The sequence below is a fragment of the Tigriopus californicus genome, chromosome 2 (assembly GCF_007210705.1).
Source record: "Tigriopus californicus strain San Diego chromosome 2, Tcal_SD_v2.1, whole genome shotgun sequence".
NCBI lineage: Eukaryota > Metazoa > Arthropoda > Copepoda > Harpacticoida > Harpacticidae > Tigriopus > Tigriopus californicus.
In genome coordinates, this window is record NC_081441.1 from 13585895 (window position 1) to 13603193 (window position 17299).

General features: G+C 40.3%; 1 protein-coding gene and 1 long non-coding RNA gene across 6 annotated transcripts in view; one reads left to right on the forward strand and one right to left on the reverse strand.

Annotated features, from left to right (window-relative positions):
• Window positions 1-2428: 2428 nt before the first annotated feature.
• The window catches only part of LOC131893587 (uncharacterized), a 17937-nt gene continuing 3066 nt past the window's right edge, over window positions 2429-17299 (reverse strand). For 2 of the 5 annotated variants that reach the window (XM_059243671.1, XM_059243674.1), the window contains 2 exons: window positions 7220-8344; window positions 2429-3507 (listed from right to left, as the gene is read on the reverse strand). In XM_059243671.1, the coding sequence (XP_059099654.1) occupies window positions 2758-3507; window positions 7220-7993 (1524 nt within the window). In that variant the 5' untranslated portion in view covers window positions 7994-8344 and the 3' untranslated portion in view covers window positions 2429-2757. Of the gene's footprint in view, window positions 3508-7219; window positions 8574-8865; window positions 9006-15544; window positions 15589-17299 lie in introns of those variants that run through there. The other 3 variants (XM_059243672.1, XM_059243675.1, XM_059243673.1) reach the window with 3 other exon arrangements.
• LOC131893589 (uncharacterized) lies at window positions 4107-4811 on the forward strand. Its single transcript, XR_009374719.1, has 2 exons — window positions 4107-4412; window positions 4593-4811. It is a non-coding gene; the product is annotated as an uncharacterized LOC131893589 (long non-coding RNA).

Genomic DNA, 17299 nt, shown 5'->3' on the forward strand with positions numbered 1-17299 from the left:
GTTTTTATGAGTAATGATTGGGTAATGAGTTACTCAATTTGACCAAAGGAACGGGAACTCTAGGAGGGGACCAAAGCCCTAGACATCAACACAAGTTACAATCTAACTCCTGTTACAGGTATCCTTGTGCAAAGCTAGCGTCAAAATGTTAAATATCAATAAAGTATTTTAATGATGAAGGAACTTAGTACTCTGTCTTTGGGTTGGCAGGCAAATTCACTTCGGTTGCGTACATTTTTGGCCGCTAAAATGTTGAGAGCAACATCTGGCTTATGAGGTTAACAACATGCCTGATGGCCTTTTGAAATTGAAATCTTGTGAAGCGAAAGGTTTGTATAAAAAGTCAATACGAACCATTTGTTTGATAATATATTAGATAACCCTACTGGTGAAGGTGTGAAAAGTTTGTTTTTGTGACATCGATTTTACTCTTTTGAAAAATTAAACCTCACAAAACGGATTTGTTAACTTAGGTTTTATTATTTCTGCTATTATTTGAATCTGTCTTCAAAAACGTTTCAAAAATGATAACCGTTGAAAGTATTCATTTCAAAATTTGAAGCATTTTTTCTAATATTGTTAAATTTTGCAACATTGACGCAAGAAATCGTGATTGAAAACTGTTTTAGAAGTTATTAAACTTATAAAACAAAGTTCTCTTGTTAGAAACAATTTCTATTAGAATTACCTAAAGGCTTTAAGGTTTTCTTTGGTCTAGAGCGAAACGAAAAAATTGAAGGCCACTCCGGAGGATGAAAGCAAGAACGAGTAATTGTTGGAGTTTTGTGTCGTCTCAATTACACCATTTTAAAACGTCATGGGATTACAATTCCAGTTTCGAAAAAGAGGAACAAAGTGCTGTTATTCTATTGCTTGTAATTTCGTTATCAAAGTCATGCAAGTACCTTTGAAATGTAGTTGTTACAGTTACCTTGGCTTTAAATGTAATGAACCAAACTTACAATTGCTTTCGACTCTATACTCAATTACATCTTAATTACATTCCTTTCTCGTTGTCAAAGTTGCCAAATTGGTGTTAAATCCTTTCTTACAAGTCCTTGAGCAACAGTGACAACAAAGACAAAATTGTCAAGTTAGACGGATGTGATAGTAGTCCAAAAGTCTAGCTAATTATATTTGACAAAATCATAAAAAGTTCTTTCAAATGACGGATCAAGATATAATTATCATTTATAATTGAAATGTTTGAGTGCTCATTTAGCTAAAATTAACCGATTGCAAATACTTTGGAATGAAAGGTATATGTAATTGGAAATCTAACTGCCAGTACAATCACATTGAAGGTCTGTAAAGATAGTCATTCAAGTATTCTACCATTTTGAGACGCCTTCAAAGTGTTACCAAAACCATCCACTTCTGTATCAAACAGCAATAATAACAGATTTTGCTCCAATTAACGGTGGCTGTGAAGGTTTAGCTGACAAAATACGTATCTTGGTCCATTTGGGCTCTCTCAGGCGGATGCGACTAGTTTGGGTGGTTATTTGTTTTTTGCTTTTTCTAGTACTGTCATAACCTGACTGATGAATGTTCTAGTTTTGAAACAAGATTTTGAACTTAGATGAACATTTCAGTCGAAAAAATGTCAATCCCTTGTCTGAAATAGTTTTGTGCTTCTAATACTTGAAACTCGTTAAATCGACGGAACTGGTGATGCTTTTCCATTTTCAAACCACATATCCTGAGTGAGCTACTTCACCAATCGTTAAACCATGACTTCCCTCTTTGAGTGGTTGAAGCTTAAGGCTTCAAGTGTTTTATTCATTATCTCAGTTTGAGACAATATACCATAGGCTTTGTTTTTCACTTACATTGTTTCTTTTCATGCAAGTTGTCTTCTACTAACTGGTTTATCATGTAACATGCCATCCTGGCAGTTTCTGTTTTACAATATTTGATCAAATTAGCAATTAGCAAATAAGAACCAATTCCTCGTAATGTGCGTCAAAGCAACGTGCTAACGCTGTTGTGCAATGGTCGACGATAGAAATTCAGAAGGTTGTGAATGACACCTTTAAAGGTTAAGTAGTTGCAAATTGAAATAAAACGACTAATCATCACCAAGAACGACAACAGCTGGCATGATCTTCTTTCTCATTTACCAATACATAGTAGGTGGTAAGTCGAAAGGTTAGGGAAATTGCATTTTACCGCGGTCAAATTTGTTGATTAAAATTCTTTGCATCATCTGGCAAGCGAGGAACTGAGGGAAGAAATATGAAAGTGAGAGGTAGAAAATATTATTTTGGAAATCTAGAAAAAAATGATGAGTCAAGGAAGAAAACTCCTGAAAAGGTGAAAAGAGCAATTAGGGGACTTTTAGCAACTCTGTTGCTGAACAGTATCACAACTCTAGTAGTTCGTAGTCCAGGCTCTAAAAGTCAATTTAGAAGAACATGGTTGTCATGATTGCACTTGTGTTAGGGACTAATTTGTATTCTTTCGCGCTCTACGTGCTTTTATAATCTTTACGTTCATCTTTAGAGGATACATTAGGTATATTTTAGCACTCAAACAATTCCATTAACAAGAAACCGCCTGAAAGGATAGTGAAGAGTACGTTTCATGGTTCCGCGAACATCCGCGTAAGATAGACTTACATTGATGACATCCACTCTTATCAGAGCTCAGCTATTCACACACATCTGTCTCCCACCCATGGAGGATGCGAGGGGCTCTGATTTGATCTTGATTCAGCCTCATATGATCCGTTCCAACATCGGCAGACCCAACTCATCAGTAATCTGAATCAGTTAGTGGTCCAAGATTCGGTTTGTTAGCTTTATTGCCCCCGCTGTCAATGGAAAACCGTCTCAGCATCTTAGTGAGACCGGCCGCCATTGCACGCTCACTCGAACTGGATCGCTTCTTGGTTCTAGACACAGTAACGCGGTAATCAATGACAGGGTGACCCTGATGCCCGTCTCCCAAATACCGGAAATGGGACGCCGTGTAGTCACTGAAGGACAGCAGACAACCGGACAAGATGATTCGATGAGGGGGTATCCGAATGGAATGCACCCGACCCGAGTACTTCAACTCGGTGTCTTCGTCTCGGTTCTTCTTTTTAATGGCAATTTCACACCGGAACTGGGTGGCGTCATCCGGTTCACCCAGGTACCAGATCCACATGTGCCAAACGCCATGTTTAGTGCGTAAGATCTCCAAGAAGAAGTGCTGCGTGCCTGAAATGGTCATGGAGTGACCATTCGCCCCTGCGGAACTCCCGCTGTCTTCATCGTTGACGCCGGTTCCCTCCAGTTTCATCATGGTGGGTGCCCATTTGCGCTCGACACCCATGACCATGTTGGAGTCATCACAACGAATATCCCCATTGAAGACGTTGCCGTGTGCGTTGACGAAATGATGGTGGTGTTCCAAGCGAAAATGCTTAAAGATTTCATTCATGGGCTTGGTTACTGTGCAATCGAATTCGGGACATTGTACCGGCTTGAACGAACAGATCTCCTCGTGGTCGCGACGAAACTGAAAGAAAAGCAAATGGGAAATATATTTAAGTTATTCAAAAAGGCAACCAATGGCTTTGTTCCCTAAGCTTTGCATACTTTTATGTGTTTTGAGTGTCTATTTATGTTTCCTTGAATGAAGTTCAGACAACACTCGTAAAAAAAGTCTTAGGCAAAGCCTTATACCTACTTTTTGACACAAATTAGAGCCTTGGTCTTCTCAGCTCAGTGATGCAACAGTGCTTAAAGCATCTAGTATTGAAATTAACCTGATTTTCAAAATGTAAAGATGGTCTTAATCTTGTTGTTATAGGTTCTTCGACGAAACTCTCAAAATTGAAGCAAGCTAGTTTCTCCAAAATTGAGTACGAATTCTTCTCGAGTTTGTCCTGGCATTTCGAAAAAAATGCCACCGACGGATGCTCCAAATCTAGCAAATCAGAACTGTTGTTATCAAAGTGGAAGAGAGGACTACTCCACATGGCACGTTAATGTATTCTTTCACACCACAAACGAGAAAGCCTGCATTTTGTTCCGTTTGGTCGCATCGCTACAATCCAATTAAGAGGCCTCTCGCACACTCTCTCTCCATAAAGTGTGCAAGAAAGAGAGAAGACGTGGATCATTTGTAACGACTGAGGCAAGGCCATTCCATTACTGGGCTTTTCTTTACAAATTGAGTAGAAGACCAGGCCACCCTCCAAAGGTTGCAAAAACACGTGCTTACTTGCTCAGGATTTCGTTTTCGTTTTGAGATTCGGAGTGAAAATCATCGCCTTCAAATATTCATGCCATATTTACTGGCTCTAGATGGAACCAGTTCCATGAATTGCTCAACCTGGAAAGCCTTTTCGAACTTCATTTTATAATGGCCGAGCCGTTGGAGGGGAAAATTTCAATCTATAGGCGACGAGGAAAAGTGAGGTAAGGGGAATTGGTGGTCGGTTTCTTCTGTCTCTCTCTCTCTCCGCTTTTTTAAGCCGATGGATTTTGCCCACTGTAGTGAAATTCTCCACTGTCCTTATGATATAGCTCATTAGGAAAGAAGGCCATTACAAACATGGTCTTCTTAAATGCACTGCTGAAACTTTCTTTTCTTTACAGAGAAACCTCGCTGGAGATTAGCCTCTTTTTTGCCGAAGCCTCTCTGTACGTTGCATTTTATTCAATTTATTGCAAATACCCATCAACGTAAATGTGGGGATTTGAATTTAGCCTTCAATATCCAAAAAAGATATGTGCTTACATGGAGTTGTTTGCTTTTGTCTTGACCTCGATATGAGGCGGCGAAAATTTTATTAAAGTGGAGATGGGCGCATTCAATATTGGAAATCTATTTTATTTCTCCATCCCTTGTTCCATCATATTCTCTGCGCAACGAATGCGAAGGCAAGATGAGGTCCAATTTTTCGCTACATTGGTCCATAAAAGCTTTATCAGATTAGCAAAACAATCACCAATGCCCAAAATAAGACGCATAATAATCCCCCTCAATTTTGGGCATCTAACCTCGAAACGTAAAAAACGCGAACTCTTCGTACAAGTTACCCAACTTTGCGAAGCCATGGGACATACAGATACCCCGGGAATTGACAATAAAGCTCGATTGTCGTCTGAAATTGCGCGAGTAAATGACTTCTTTTTTTCTTACATCGAAGATTGAGGGACTTCTCCTATTACGAAATCAATTAAGACGGAGGGACACAAAGAAAACTACTGGCACCATACCACTGAAGAAGAGATCCTTTCCGTTCTCTCGCCAGATTCCTATCTCTCTCTCTCTCTCTGTCTCTTTTGGATCCTGTTCCTGCTCCTCTTCTCATTTCTGGAGGAAAGGAAGTCTCTTTGTGACTCTGAAGGCGTCAATAAGACCGCCCGCCCTTCAGTCTTGCTTACTTATCCTGTGGGTGACTTTGTGTTTGTGTCTGTAAGTTGGTGGTGAATGTGGCTGGAACCGCACTGTCAGCCATTCTCATTTGCATTATGTCTTGGAATAGATGCTTTTTTTGGTCTCTAAAGAGATCATTGGCAGTCTCACCGAGAAAAGTGGGAAATCTATGCGGCTATCCGTGGATTGGATCGCTTTCACTTGGAATGGAAGGCTGCCACGAAATGCGATAAATGTGACAATTAGATTGTGTGGCCGCGTGTTTATGGTCCCTAGAGTACTTCACTGTTTTCTGTACTTAACTAAAATGCTTACTCCTCAGCATAGTAAGAAGAATTGATCGTGTGTAAGGGAATTAGATCGGATTTATGTTATTAGCTCCTGTTCACGCTCAATCTGTTTGGAATTACGAGCCTCGAGATGTGGAACAATCAAATAAGAAAATAAGATACTTTAGGAAATCAATGGTAGGTATCAAAGTAAGCGCCACTAACTAGGGGTTTTACCTTAAAAAAGTTTCACTAATTTCCGAAAAACAATGGGAATCTAACTCAGTTAACTGAAAATGCGATCGAATAAGCTGCTTCCGACGGCATGTCCTTGAAAAAGCGTTCTTGTTCGGGTGATAAACAGGATGTGTAAAGAAGTACTTATGTTTTGTCACATGTATTCTACCTTTCCAAGCCATTACTAGAGAATTGACATGGTAAAAGGATTCTTTGACCCGGTAAACCTAACAAGACATACCTGTCAAAAATCAAGGGAAGCAAAAGACCAAGCAAACCACTACTATTTTCCTGGGAAGAGAGAAAGAGAACCCATGACTTTCTTTGATCTCAAGCAATGTTTAAGATGTGGGCTCCCTGAAAATCTCAGATAAAAATCAGATACTGTTTGATACAAAACTTGATTTTTTTTTAAATGAAGATAACATCTTTGAGACGTTTCCCCGTATACACATTGATTGAGGAAAAATGAAAAACCTTGTTGTACTCATTCTTGTCCTTGCTTTAGAAGGCAATTCCATTCTTAATTGTTATCTTCTTGTCATTTGTCTGAAGTTTGATCATAAATTGCACAGTGTTCTCATTGGTTTTAGATAAACTGCAGAGAACTTAATGGATCTTTAATTGGAAAGCTATAAAACATCATAACTAGCTCTGTTCGAAGAGAATTAAACTGTCTTAACGGCAGGGTAGACAGAACAAAAAAAATACCAATAGTTATCTTATAATTTGTGTGATGTGCCCATCGAAAACATTGACCCTTGATATTTACGAGGAACCTTCCTAAAAAATTGTAACGGTTAAATTCTTGACTTAAAAAATGCATATGAAAGAAAAAGAAATGGCTGCGAACGTAGGTCGTCTTTTTAACTCATTTCCTCTTTATATTGATAAAAAAAATCAAGCCAGGAGTTGGTATTGAGTGAAACATGCTCAATAAGTTTCCGCTTGAGGGCAAGATCTTTCCTACGCCGCGAAACATTTTCCATTCCCAGTAACAAGCTGGATGGGAGAATAATTCGAAATCTAATTTCCATGGTAATGAGATCAAGGACTCAAGTAGGCCATGAATTAGTATTGTCCTCTCTCCATTCTTTTCGAGATTTATAACTAGGAGATGAAAGCGACTTGTCCTCTTCTTTCAAGGAATTTGTGCATAAAAAGCAACATAGGGATGAAAATGGTACTTACTTATGTTATTCAAACCGAGAAACAAGGAAACATTAGAACCACCGTCTTTTGTCAATGAAAAGTAAAGTCTGTCTTAAAACACGGTGACTAGCATTTGAAAGTGCCTAATAGACATGCCCTTACAACGCGAATTTTATCAAACTGACCTTGAATGGGACCGTCTCGTTGCAGCCCTTTTCCACAAAAGAACATTGGACTTTGAATTGCTCCGTGATCATCTCTGCGAATTTGGCTGGAACCTGGAGTAGCTTCTGCTGACATTTATGACAGCTCTGACGGACCTGAAAACACGTTTTGCACGACATGTGACCTCCCACACACTGGAGAATGGGCGGAAAGAGGAATCGGTGACAGCTGACACACTTCAACATGTCTTTCAAAGAGTCCATATTGAAGTTCACCGTGGTTTCTGGGTTAAAGCGGGCGCATTCAACGTCCTCATCCGCCCCTACCATGCCCTCCTCACCGGCAATCAGGTCATCGTCACGTTTGCGAATCCCATCGTGAGGGTTAGGCGGCAGGTATTCGTCTTCCTCAGCCATGGATTCGCTGAGGGCATACATACTCATGGAATCCCCGCCGGAAGGTCGATGGGGCACGGGGTAACCGGACAGGGCCTCACTGGAGGAATTCAAGCTATTGTTGTTACTCTTGGAGGCCTTGGACTTGACGAGACCGAGGATACTGAGGGGTCCGGACGACGCCGAGGAGTTATGCCCCACGTCCGGAGAGGAGTTCTTGCGCGAGCCACCGCCTCCACCTTGACTATGGTGCGGGGATGGAGACGTGGACAAGATAACGGGCGGTGGAGCCGAGCCCCTGCGGATGTAGGCTGCTGCTCCGTGGGGCGCTTCGAGGGATTTGGACTTACTATTGCCAGTGATGGAGGTGATGGAAAGGTGGTGTGTGGTGGGCATCATGGCATGTTTGGACTCATTGAGCGGACAAGGAGGAGGGCCACGAGCAAACAAGACTCACCCAAGACCTCAATCGATGCCGAGGAGTGCGGACGAGCCGAACAAATTGGTTCAAAACATGCACGGGTCGCTTTGTTCGTTGCTGGTTTTGCTGGTTTTCCTGGAGGCAAAGCGTCGAGAGGAAGAAAGAGTAAATGAACGAGTTGTTGTGGCCTTTGATCTTGTTTACTCAGGACAATCTTGGTGTCTAGATTCTCAGATGGTTGTTTGGCGGTGGATGGTGGATGGCTGAAGCCATTTTCTTTTTTCCATTAGAGAGGCTTCTTCTTCTGTTTACAGGCTTGTCATTTCATCCTGAAACCGGTAATACAAAGCGGATGAGACAAGGAAACTTTTCTTCGGCACTCTCACAATCTGGGCTAAGACACAAAGAAAAAGGGGAAAAGAGAGGCTAGAAGTCACGGCATCAAAGCAGAAGTCAAAGAATGAAGTGCAAAATTAGATTTCCACCCAGCTCAAGCTCTCTTGGAGAGGATATCCAATTCCCTCTTCCACATGATTTGAAATGAGATTCCCCTCCCTAGCTCTTCAAATCTCCAAGGACGTGAACAAACGTTCCATGTACGAATGCAAGCTCTAACGAGATGCAAAGTGAAGTCAGATTCAAATTCCAAGCCTCAACTTCCTGGCCTTAACAATCATGATTAGGCCAATATTTGCCCTTCGTGGAAGGAACAACAACAATCCTCGTACTGTTTGCTCGCTCGCTTCCAAGCAGCAAAGTGGAACAAAGCCATTACTCGTTTCGTGGAATAGATGCCTTTCATTTCTGTAAATCGATTGAGCATGTCCAACGTCCAAGGAGAGGAACCTACCGTCTTCAAACACCATACGCTTTCTTGGAGACCAACGGATCATCCATTCACTTGGAGCTCAGCATCTTGGGAACTACAACCAGCATCAATATCAGGATCTTGATGAACGTGCTTTCAAGCTCCTTCTCAGGCCATGATATCTGGAAGCATTTCAATGAGGTATGGAACCGATGTAAACTACTTATGTAGAAGGCGAGGCGGAATACTGGACTAAACGAGTGTCGTGATCTTACTGTGGTAAAAAGACCGGCATAATGAATATGTGTTTGTATCTTTTTGCTTACTCCTCGAGGGAAAACCTATTTGTCTTGCTTTTTTCGAGAATTGTTCGTAGGATTCATCTAAAAACGATACAAACACGACGAAGCATGCAAGGGTTAAAAGTGTTCAATGAGAGCAACGTTGCCATAAAACCCTATAATGAAGATGTTTTCATTGTTAGGGCCTTGCTTCAGCGGACCAACCATAAGATGCTTGAAACTAGGTTGCCAAGATTAGAGATAAGAGCTATACTGAATTTAGTCTACTTTAAATCACTGCTTACCCCTACTCTGACCTCCTGCTGGCCTAGGCACGGAAAAGGCAAGATTTGAAATTGAATTGAAAATACGTTCTGTTGTAGAAAATGGTCTCGATTTTACCCAAGAACTGGTCATCCCAAGCCGTTCTCATAAAATGTGTTTCTGCAAAGAATTTGCATCTATTTTCCTAATCGAATAAATCATACCCGTGTCTTTCCTGCGCAACAACTTCCATCAGACGATATATGACAATTTAGAGTCTGTGCTACATATCTTTTGAGAATCCCCTGATTGATGGTTTCGTTGTCTCTTTCAATAAGGTCAATGTCAGTAAATCACTAAGGGGCAACAAACAAAGGCCCCCCAAGGCACACAAAGGAGACTCAAATGTGCGTGTACCATAACTCAATGTCATCCCTCAAATTGATAACTCTTTTGACGGCCTCCTTTGACAACCGGATACGATATATTCGATTGCGTTAATCTGCTGCAGCGTGACTGGTCAGAAGCAGTGGAAGCAGCTCGCTAAACAAAGGCCCTGCCTGAACAATGTGAGATGAAAGTCCGCGTAATCGAATGTTGAACATCACTTCCCAACTTCAAAAAGCATCCACGCCTTGTCCCATTATGTCCCGCCATCTCTTTCTCTGTCTTTCTGTCTGTCTGTATCGCGTTCCATGGAAAGTTCCACGAAGACTGGTTGAGTGAAGGAGGGATCGGGAGCAAACTTTTCCCGCCCAAAAGTTTACGTGAGGAACGCTGCTTGAATCTTCCATCTCTTTGAGTTCCAGAACATATGGTCTTTGTAAATGAGTGATGATGGCACGATCTCTAGGGGAGGGGGGTCTGTACTGAATTCGAAATCAGTCTAAACAAGACAAGTTTTCGCAAGTATTCTCTGAATTCCCTTTTGAATTCGACGAACGAGAATGTTCCTCGGAGTTTGTGGTTGTGTTTTTTTAGAAAAAGGGCGGCTTTACACTGGGATGGAAAACCAAGATTGAATCCGGTTTGAGGATTGAAGTAGGATTAGTGCTGGGGCGAGTTTTTGGTGTATGAGTCTTCTTTTCCGACTTGAGTACAGTAAAAGACTGGAGTCCTGCGCTGGACTCAAGTCTTTTGCCGAACTCGCCCTGGCAGAATTAGTCCTACTTCAATCCTCAAACCGGATTCAGTCTCAGTTTTCCATCCTAGTGTAAAGACGCCCAAAATTATATCCTTCGGTAACTTCAAACTTAAAGTCAGCCTTTTTCAATGGGTTGCACGGACCTTTGCTATTAAATACTGTTGGTCCGCTTTCAACGGGACCGAACTCCTTTTTGCACGGAACGATCCACACCAAAAAATATTATTGCATAAAAGTTATCAAAAATTTATTACTTGGACTAAATGTTGAGGGACAGTCAGGATGAATGTTACGTCTACTAAGTTGAAAGCTTAATGCTTCAATTCTATTGTGTTAACTCGTTTCTTTTTGTTTATTTTATTACTCCCATTCCCATTTTCAAAGTATCAAACCTTCATTAGAAGTTATTCTAAGTTTTAGCACAGTCTCAGAAAATTGCAACAAAAATGCGTTTTGAAGTCGTTACTGTTCTGTTTTGTCCCTTGGCTGTTTCGCCAAATCTAATTAGGCTATTTGACGATTACAATTTTACTCAAATTAACTGACTTCAATTTTATTCGTACTCTTCGTACAATTTGGCATGTTCTTTTTCGGTTTCAAAGTACCTGTCCTTTAAAGTGGAACGAAGTCGACAGAATGTCGACTCAGATTCTTCCGCTCCGACTATTTTTCTATCTCAAACTTTCAACGAGCAAAAAATGAAGCAGAATAGGGATTTATGAGAGGAACTGCTTCGTCGCAAAAGCCTCTTAATTTCCTGGTTATCCTTCTTTTTCCGACTATCAATGAGCTTGGGCTTCATGTTGTTATTCTTTATAAGGCGTCAAAACTTCTATTTCCAACTCAATGGCTTCTCTTTTACGCTCAGAGGAACCTTTCAATCTGAAAAAGAAGTTATTTTGGTCTTGGCTTTATCGGTGGCCCAATACATTCCGTAATCTCAGCAACACGATAGCAACCAGGAATACAAGAATAGTTCAGAATTTAGTATACTGGTTTGGTGGTGGTTATGTTTCTCCCACTAGATTTGTTCCAAACTTTGGTGGTAATTGAGGAGACTGGAGACTCTCTTGAATAAAACAGAATCAATTGAAGAATCATTATGATTGCAATTGTAAATACAACCATACGTCAGAATTTATTAATGTTTCTTATGAAAGCACATTCTTGCCGATCCGATGCAGTGTAGTGCAACGTGAGATAAGATCCGTTCTCGCAACCTTTCTTCTTCTGGGAGTTCAATTGTTGTTCAGGACGTGAACTCTGACCAGGTATTGCTAGGACAAACAAGCTTTAGTGAGATTCGTCTAAAGATGAGGTGACCATTCACACTAGTATGGATAGAACTTATGAGAAGTGATCCCAGGATAGAAGGTGTCATTCTGGGACCCAAAGTAGAGAAGCTTTGCCTTAATTAGCACTAGAGCACTCTAATTAGCACTAACAAACTGTATTCAGGTTTGATTAGTCAGAGAGCTGACGCATGATTATCGAGTGGTATTGGTAACCATTAAACCAGCAATAAACTGAAGAACTCTTGAAGTTATCTGAGCTTGGGATACTCGCTACGTATAGTTGGACTCGCATAATGAATGATGGCAAGAGGGAAAGAAACAAATGGCAACGACATTCGGCATTGTGCATTAAGCCAAGACTTCTCTCGAGTTTCTGACGTTTGTGTGTCAGTTGCTCAAGTGAATCTACGAAAATAGGGTCTTGGTGAGGAGGCCGAAAATAGGCTTTGTTTCTAAATTTGGACCTTCCTCCCCAGGGCTAAGTCAATTGTGGATCTTAAGAAAACCAATGGATGAATGGAACATTAGGAGGATTAAACAGAGGAACGAGATTGCCAAATGACTCCTCAGAAACACAATGGGAACACCAGCCAATAGAGAGAGAAACATCCTTAGGCAATCGCTCGCGCATAAGCAGTTGGCGAGCCAGTTACATGCCAGTTCTTGGGTTGGGCTTCCGATCTGTCCTTTGGACTCCTCGAGAAATGGTCAAGTCCCATTCTGCATGAACCTTACGTTGCACACATTATGGTTTGCCTACTGCCCGCCAGAGAGCATCATCTTACTATTGGCGAGACATGCTCCTGGGAATAAATAATATTCAGCCAACTCTTACATTCTGGTTACAACAGCGTTTGAGTTTTTTTCATAAAATCTATACATATCATATGCATGATTCGATTCACATCAATGGAATGGGCTGATAACTTTTTTTGTTGATAGTATGTCACAAGGGGTTTATTTTGGATCTTCCTGTTTTAGCTTGGGCCACATGGTAGACCTGACTTTGGAATAAGTCCCATTGTTGGTACTACCAGCATGCATGAAATGCTAAGGTATAGTAAGGTAAGGTAAGGTATAGGAATGACTATCCACAAAATGGATTGATATGGTTGCCCGTGTTCACGCAAAGTCAGTTCGACCTTTTGGAGCAACACTCTTTATCTCCTTTATCTCTTATAGTACACACACGCATACAAGAAAAAGCAACTCAACCATTAGAGAAAAGCAAATTACACACCATCAAGCTTTGGCTCTTCAGGTTAACTGAACCAGCAAAAATACATAAATGGACTGCAAGGCCTTTAGCTACAGTCAAAGGTTCTGCAGGAAGAGCACTGGACCAAAATGGAGCTCATAATTGGAGCCAAAACAACTTTGAGTGGCAATTATATAAGATGATTATGAGATTGCTTCAAGTTCTTATGAGAAACAAAAATACAGCATTTAGGACTAATGTTTTGGGAAAAGAGGCAAATAGTTCAAAAATGTTAAAACTTGAAAGTGTCAAGTTTATGTCACTGGCATCATCACCAACAAGCAAGAGCACATGCCTGAAAGTGCATAATTCAATTAGCAACTAACATGATTTGTTTGTTGTTTGAGCTATCAAATTAAGGCAATTGTGCATAACATCTTCATCAATTGAATACAGTTCAATCTAAATAGCTAACCTTGGAACAAACAGCCATGGATGAACATAAAAGAAATATAACCCTCCAAAACTCACATCTATGTAATTAGCATTTATGATATCTGCAACTATTGAAATTTATTCTATCACAAAAATTGTTAATGTAAGAAATTTGATACTTTGAGTTGCCAGTCCAAACAACTTAGAATGGGATCTATGGGTGATTACTTACTATCTGAAACACATAAACTGCAAAACACTGCTCAAGTTTCTATGATAGACAATGACTTTGGAGAAAGCCAGTTTTTAAATAATTAAAGCATTTTTCTTGCTTGTGTACCTCCGTGTGTATGGGGGGGGGAGCCTTTTGATTGATAGCCTTATGATGAGGTCAGGGAAGAGAGTCAAACTGGGCCCTATCTTATGATGGGAAGCTACACTACCCACTTCACCATATCTCCTCCATTTTAGAAGGATATACTTTTGTCAACAGGGTTTGAACTGACGCCTTTGAGAGCTATTGCCTTGTTTACTTAAAGTCTAATTTAATCCTTCAAAAACAAACTATTAAGCCTTAGAATTAAAAGTGCCTTCTCAAAATTTGAAGATGACGTCATCTATCTTTCCTGCGTCAATGTCCTGATAGTCCTTTTCACTCTCCTCTCCCTCATCTGGTTGCGGACAACCAAATGGAGAAATACAAAAATACACTTTGAGATGCCTGATTTTAACAAGGTATTTTTTGTTGACCAACTTGTGGTGAGCATGTGCTTGCTCACATGTGTTCACTATGATATGTGTATAAATAGCTAGGAACTCTGAGTAATAAACAAGACCATCTCTCAATTTATTAACATGGTGGACCTTGCATCCGCCCTATTGGTGACCCTGATTTTTAGCATGGATCCCCGGCCTAGTTGCTGCATCCCAGTCATATTCCTGCCTCCTGTCTATGGGCAGTTGTCACTTTGGGCAGATGTTACCGCACTTTGGTTGGTTATTACCAAACTTTTGGGCAGGTGTTCTGGCATTTTAATCTGGGCCATTTCCCATTCCGGCCCACTTTCTATTCCAGCCCACTTTCTACTCCGGCCCACTTTCTACTCCTGCCAGCTTCCTGCTTCAGCCTTTTCCTTCTCTATTCAGTAAATATGAATCTGCCCAATCAGCCCTTTATTTGGCAGAGGCTACCTCAAAAAGTGCCCGCTGAAGTCCAGAACCTAAAGCATATTTCGTGCAACGTAAGGCATCTATAAACAAGTCAACTACCATTGCTCAACTTATTAACATGGTGGACCTTGCGTCCGCCATCAACTAATTGCTGATCTATTCTAGCACCATAAATTCACTGCCAACCCGTCTAAGAGACTTTTCTAATCCTATAATAGTATTATTTCAAACATTTTTGACATCCTAATGAGGATTTACAAAGAGTTCGCATATGATATACTGGCAGCATACCAGCGATTTTTCACCATCATTTTTTCCATTGAATTGTGCCAAAAAAGCAAATGGCCTGTTTTGAAAAACTGATGTTTTTAAAGTTGATCACCAAAAACTTGTGAAACTGTGCTTTTTCTGGTACTACTTTTTGTTGGAAATGATGGTTACCAAAGTGTTGGCGGTGATGGCATATTCATTGTGTCTCAGCACTTGGGAAGTAAATTGTTCATTAAATGATTTCTTGATCAAGTCTGGCATCTTAGAGCGTTTTCTCTCATTTCTATATTGGTTTGTCTGCACCTAGACGAAGTAGAGGGCGCTTCCTCCGCTCAATGGAATGGACAAACTGATGGTTCAGGGTTGCCGAACTATTTGTGTCGAACAAAAAGGGTATCCCATCCAGATATGCAGGTGTTCCTTCAAGCTCTTTCATTGCAGCAAGTTATGCCATGAGATGATCAAGAGCAAGAGTAAGACTTGTTCCAGGTTCTTTCCATATGTCAGACGAAAAGCCTCGGGGATTTGTTCCCAATCCGATCGAGCCTCTTCGTCTTGGGAAAGACCAAAGAACAGAAAAAAGAAACTCGACCAATATGCGACTACGACCGGTACAAATACTCGCACCAACTAGGATATTCATCTCAAGGGTCTCCCTTCTTACCGCTCTTTTTGGCTTTTCATTTCCAATTTAATGGTAGATGGTTGAACATGGCAGACCTGCGGAGAAATATTGCTTCATTTTGAATGCGGAACCCGCATCAGAGAGTGCACTCTAGGGGAATAATTGCCAATCATCTATTTGACAGGGCTTTTTATGGCTTAGTCAGAAATGCTTGGATCTAGTCTTGGCAAGGACAGAGACCAAAACAGATCGATAATCTGGATACAGTTGTACTTTTGAGATCAATGTCAAGAGGTTTGATATGATTATATGCAAGCGTATGTTTGGATTCTACGAAGTGTCAAGCAAAGTGGCTCATTTCTGGTGTTTTTTTTGTAAAACTGAGTTGAAAAGAGCCAATTTATTTTCGAGTAAGGCCTTGTTGTGCAAAAAGATCAATTTGAATATAAAGTAGGGCCAACTAGCTCCCGCTTTCTATTTTTGACACATAGGCGTTGTCCGCCAACGAGCGATAAAAAATACGAGATGAAACTCATTGCTGCAGAATAATTGTCTAGCAGTTGGAGATTGGAAACCGTTGTAAAATTATCTCATTTGATGCACGTGACATGTATAACGATTAAAAGAAAATAAATAGTCTAATTATAACCTTTCATTTTTATAGTAGTGGGGATTACATTCCCTGCAGCGGTGAGAGAAGCCCGTGAAAAACTAAACCAAAAGACAAAATATCCTTTTCACAAATAAAACCTAGGTTCTTATTATATAATCATCGCATGTTTGCTTTGATTTCTACTATAATCAATTTCAAGAAATGGAAATAACTTTTTTTCATGGTCTATCCAACTTACAGTGTGATACGAATATAAAACGAAACACCTGTTTTTGTCTCCCATATCTTTGGTTTGAAATGTTGCATCAAGGCACCCTCAGCAGCACATGATTGTAAAATCATCCGAATTAAAATTGAAACAATGAAGTCCAAGTTTCTTCTTGCTCGGGCTCCGTCATTTTTCACTTTACTACCTTAAAATATTCGTAGGGCGTATGTAGGCATTGATCCAGTAGCAGGAATGAAGTCAGACTTGGACAAGTTTTTGACCAAAATTCTCGATCAACCTTATATGCAAAGGTTAGCCAAATCAGCCAACTGTAATTCGTTGGTCGATCAAATAAAATATAAAAATGAAAGTTAAGTAAAATGAATACATTTCTAGTCTAGAACTGTTGGGATTCCAATCCCAGTAGCGGTAAAGAAGTCCGCCAAAAAAGTTGAAGTTAATTCTTGCCAGATCAATGTCCGCTACATTTAGCGCTGTCGCATCAGTGGGATATTTTCCAAAGAAAAGCATTTGGATTTGTGACTCTTCATTGCAAGACGCAAAAGTCTACAATCATTAGTCGTTATTAAGGTTCTCAAAATGATGCATAAAAGAGAAACTTAAGATGCAAACAAAGATGCAAAAAAAACAAGCCCAGGATGCAAATAAGGATGCAATTAGACTCAGAAGATGCCTTAAATTGTTAAGGCATATTAAGCTCTTTTAAGCCATTTATTAAGGTGGAAACATTTATTCTAATAATAATAATAAACTCTGATTCCAGTGGATCAGCATCTGAACGGTAATCCAAGACACTGCACATATTGGGTCACCTAGCTACTTGTTTAGTATAGAGGGGCCCTCCACCTTAGGTATTGTGAAGTTTCTTGTGAAATTAAAGTACTTAACCTATGATAACAAAGTTAAGTGCAGACATGCGTCAGGGATGCCAATTTCTCAGCAAAATAGTGAA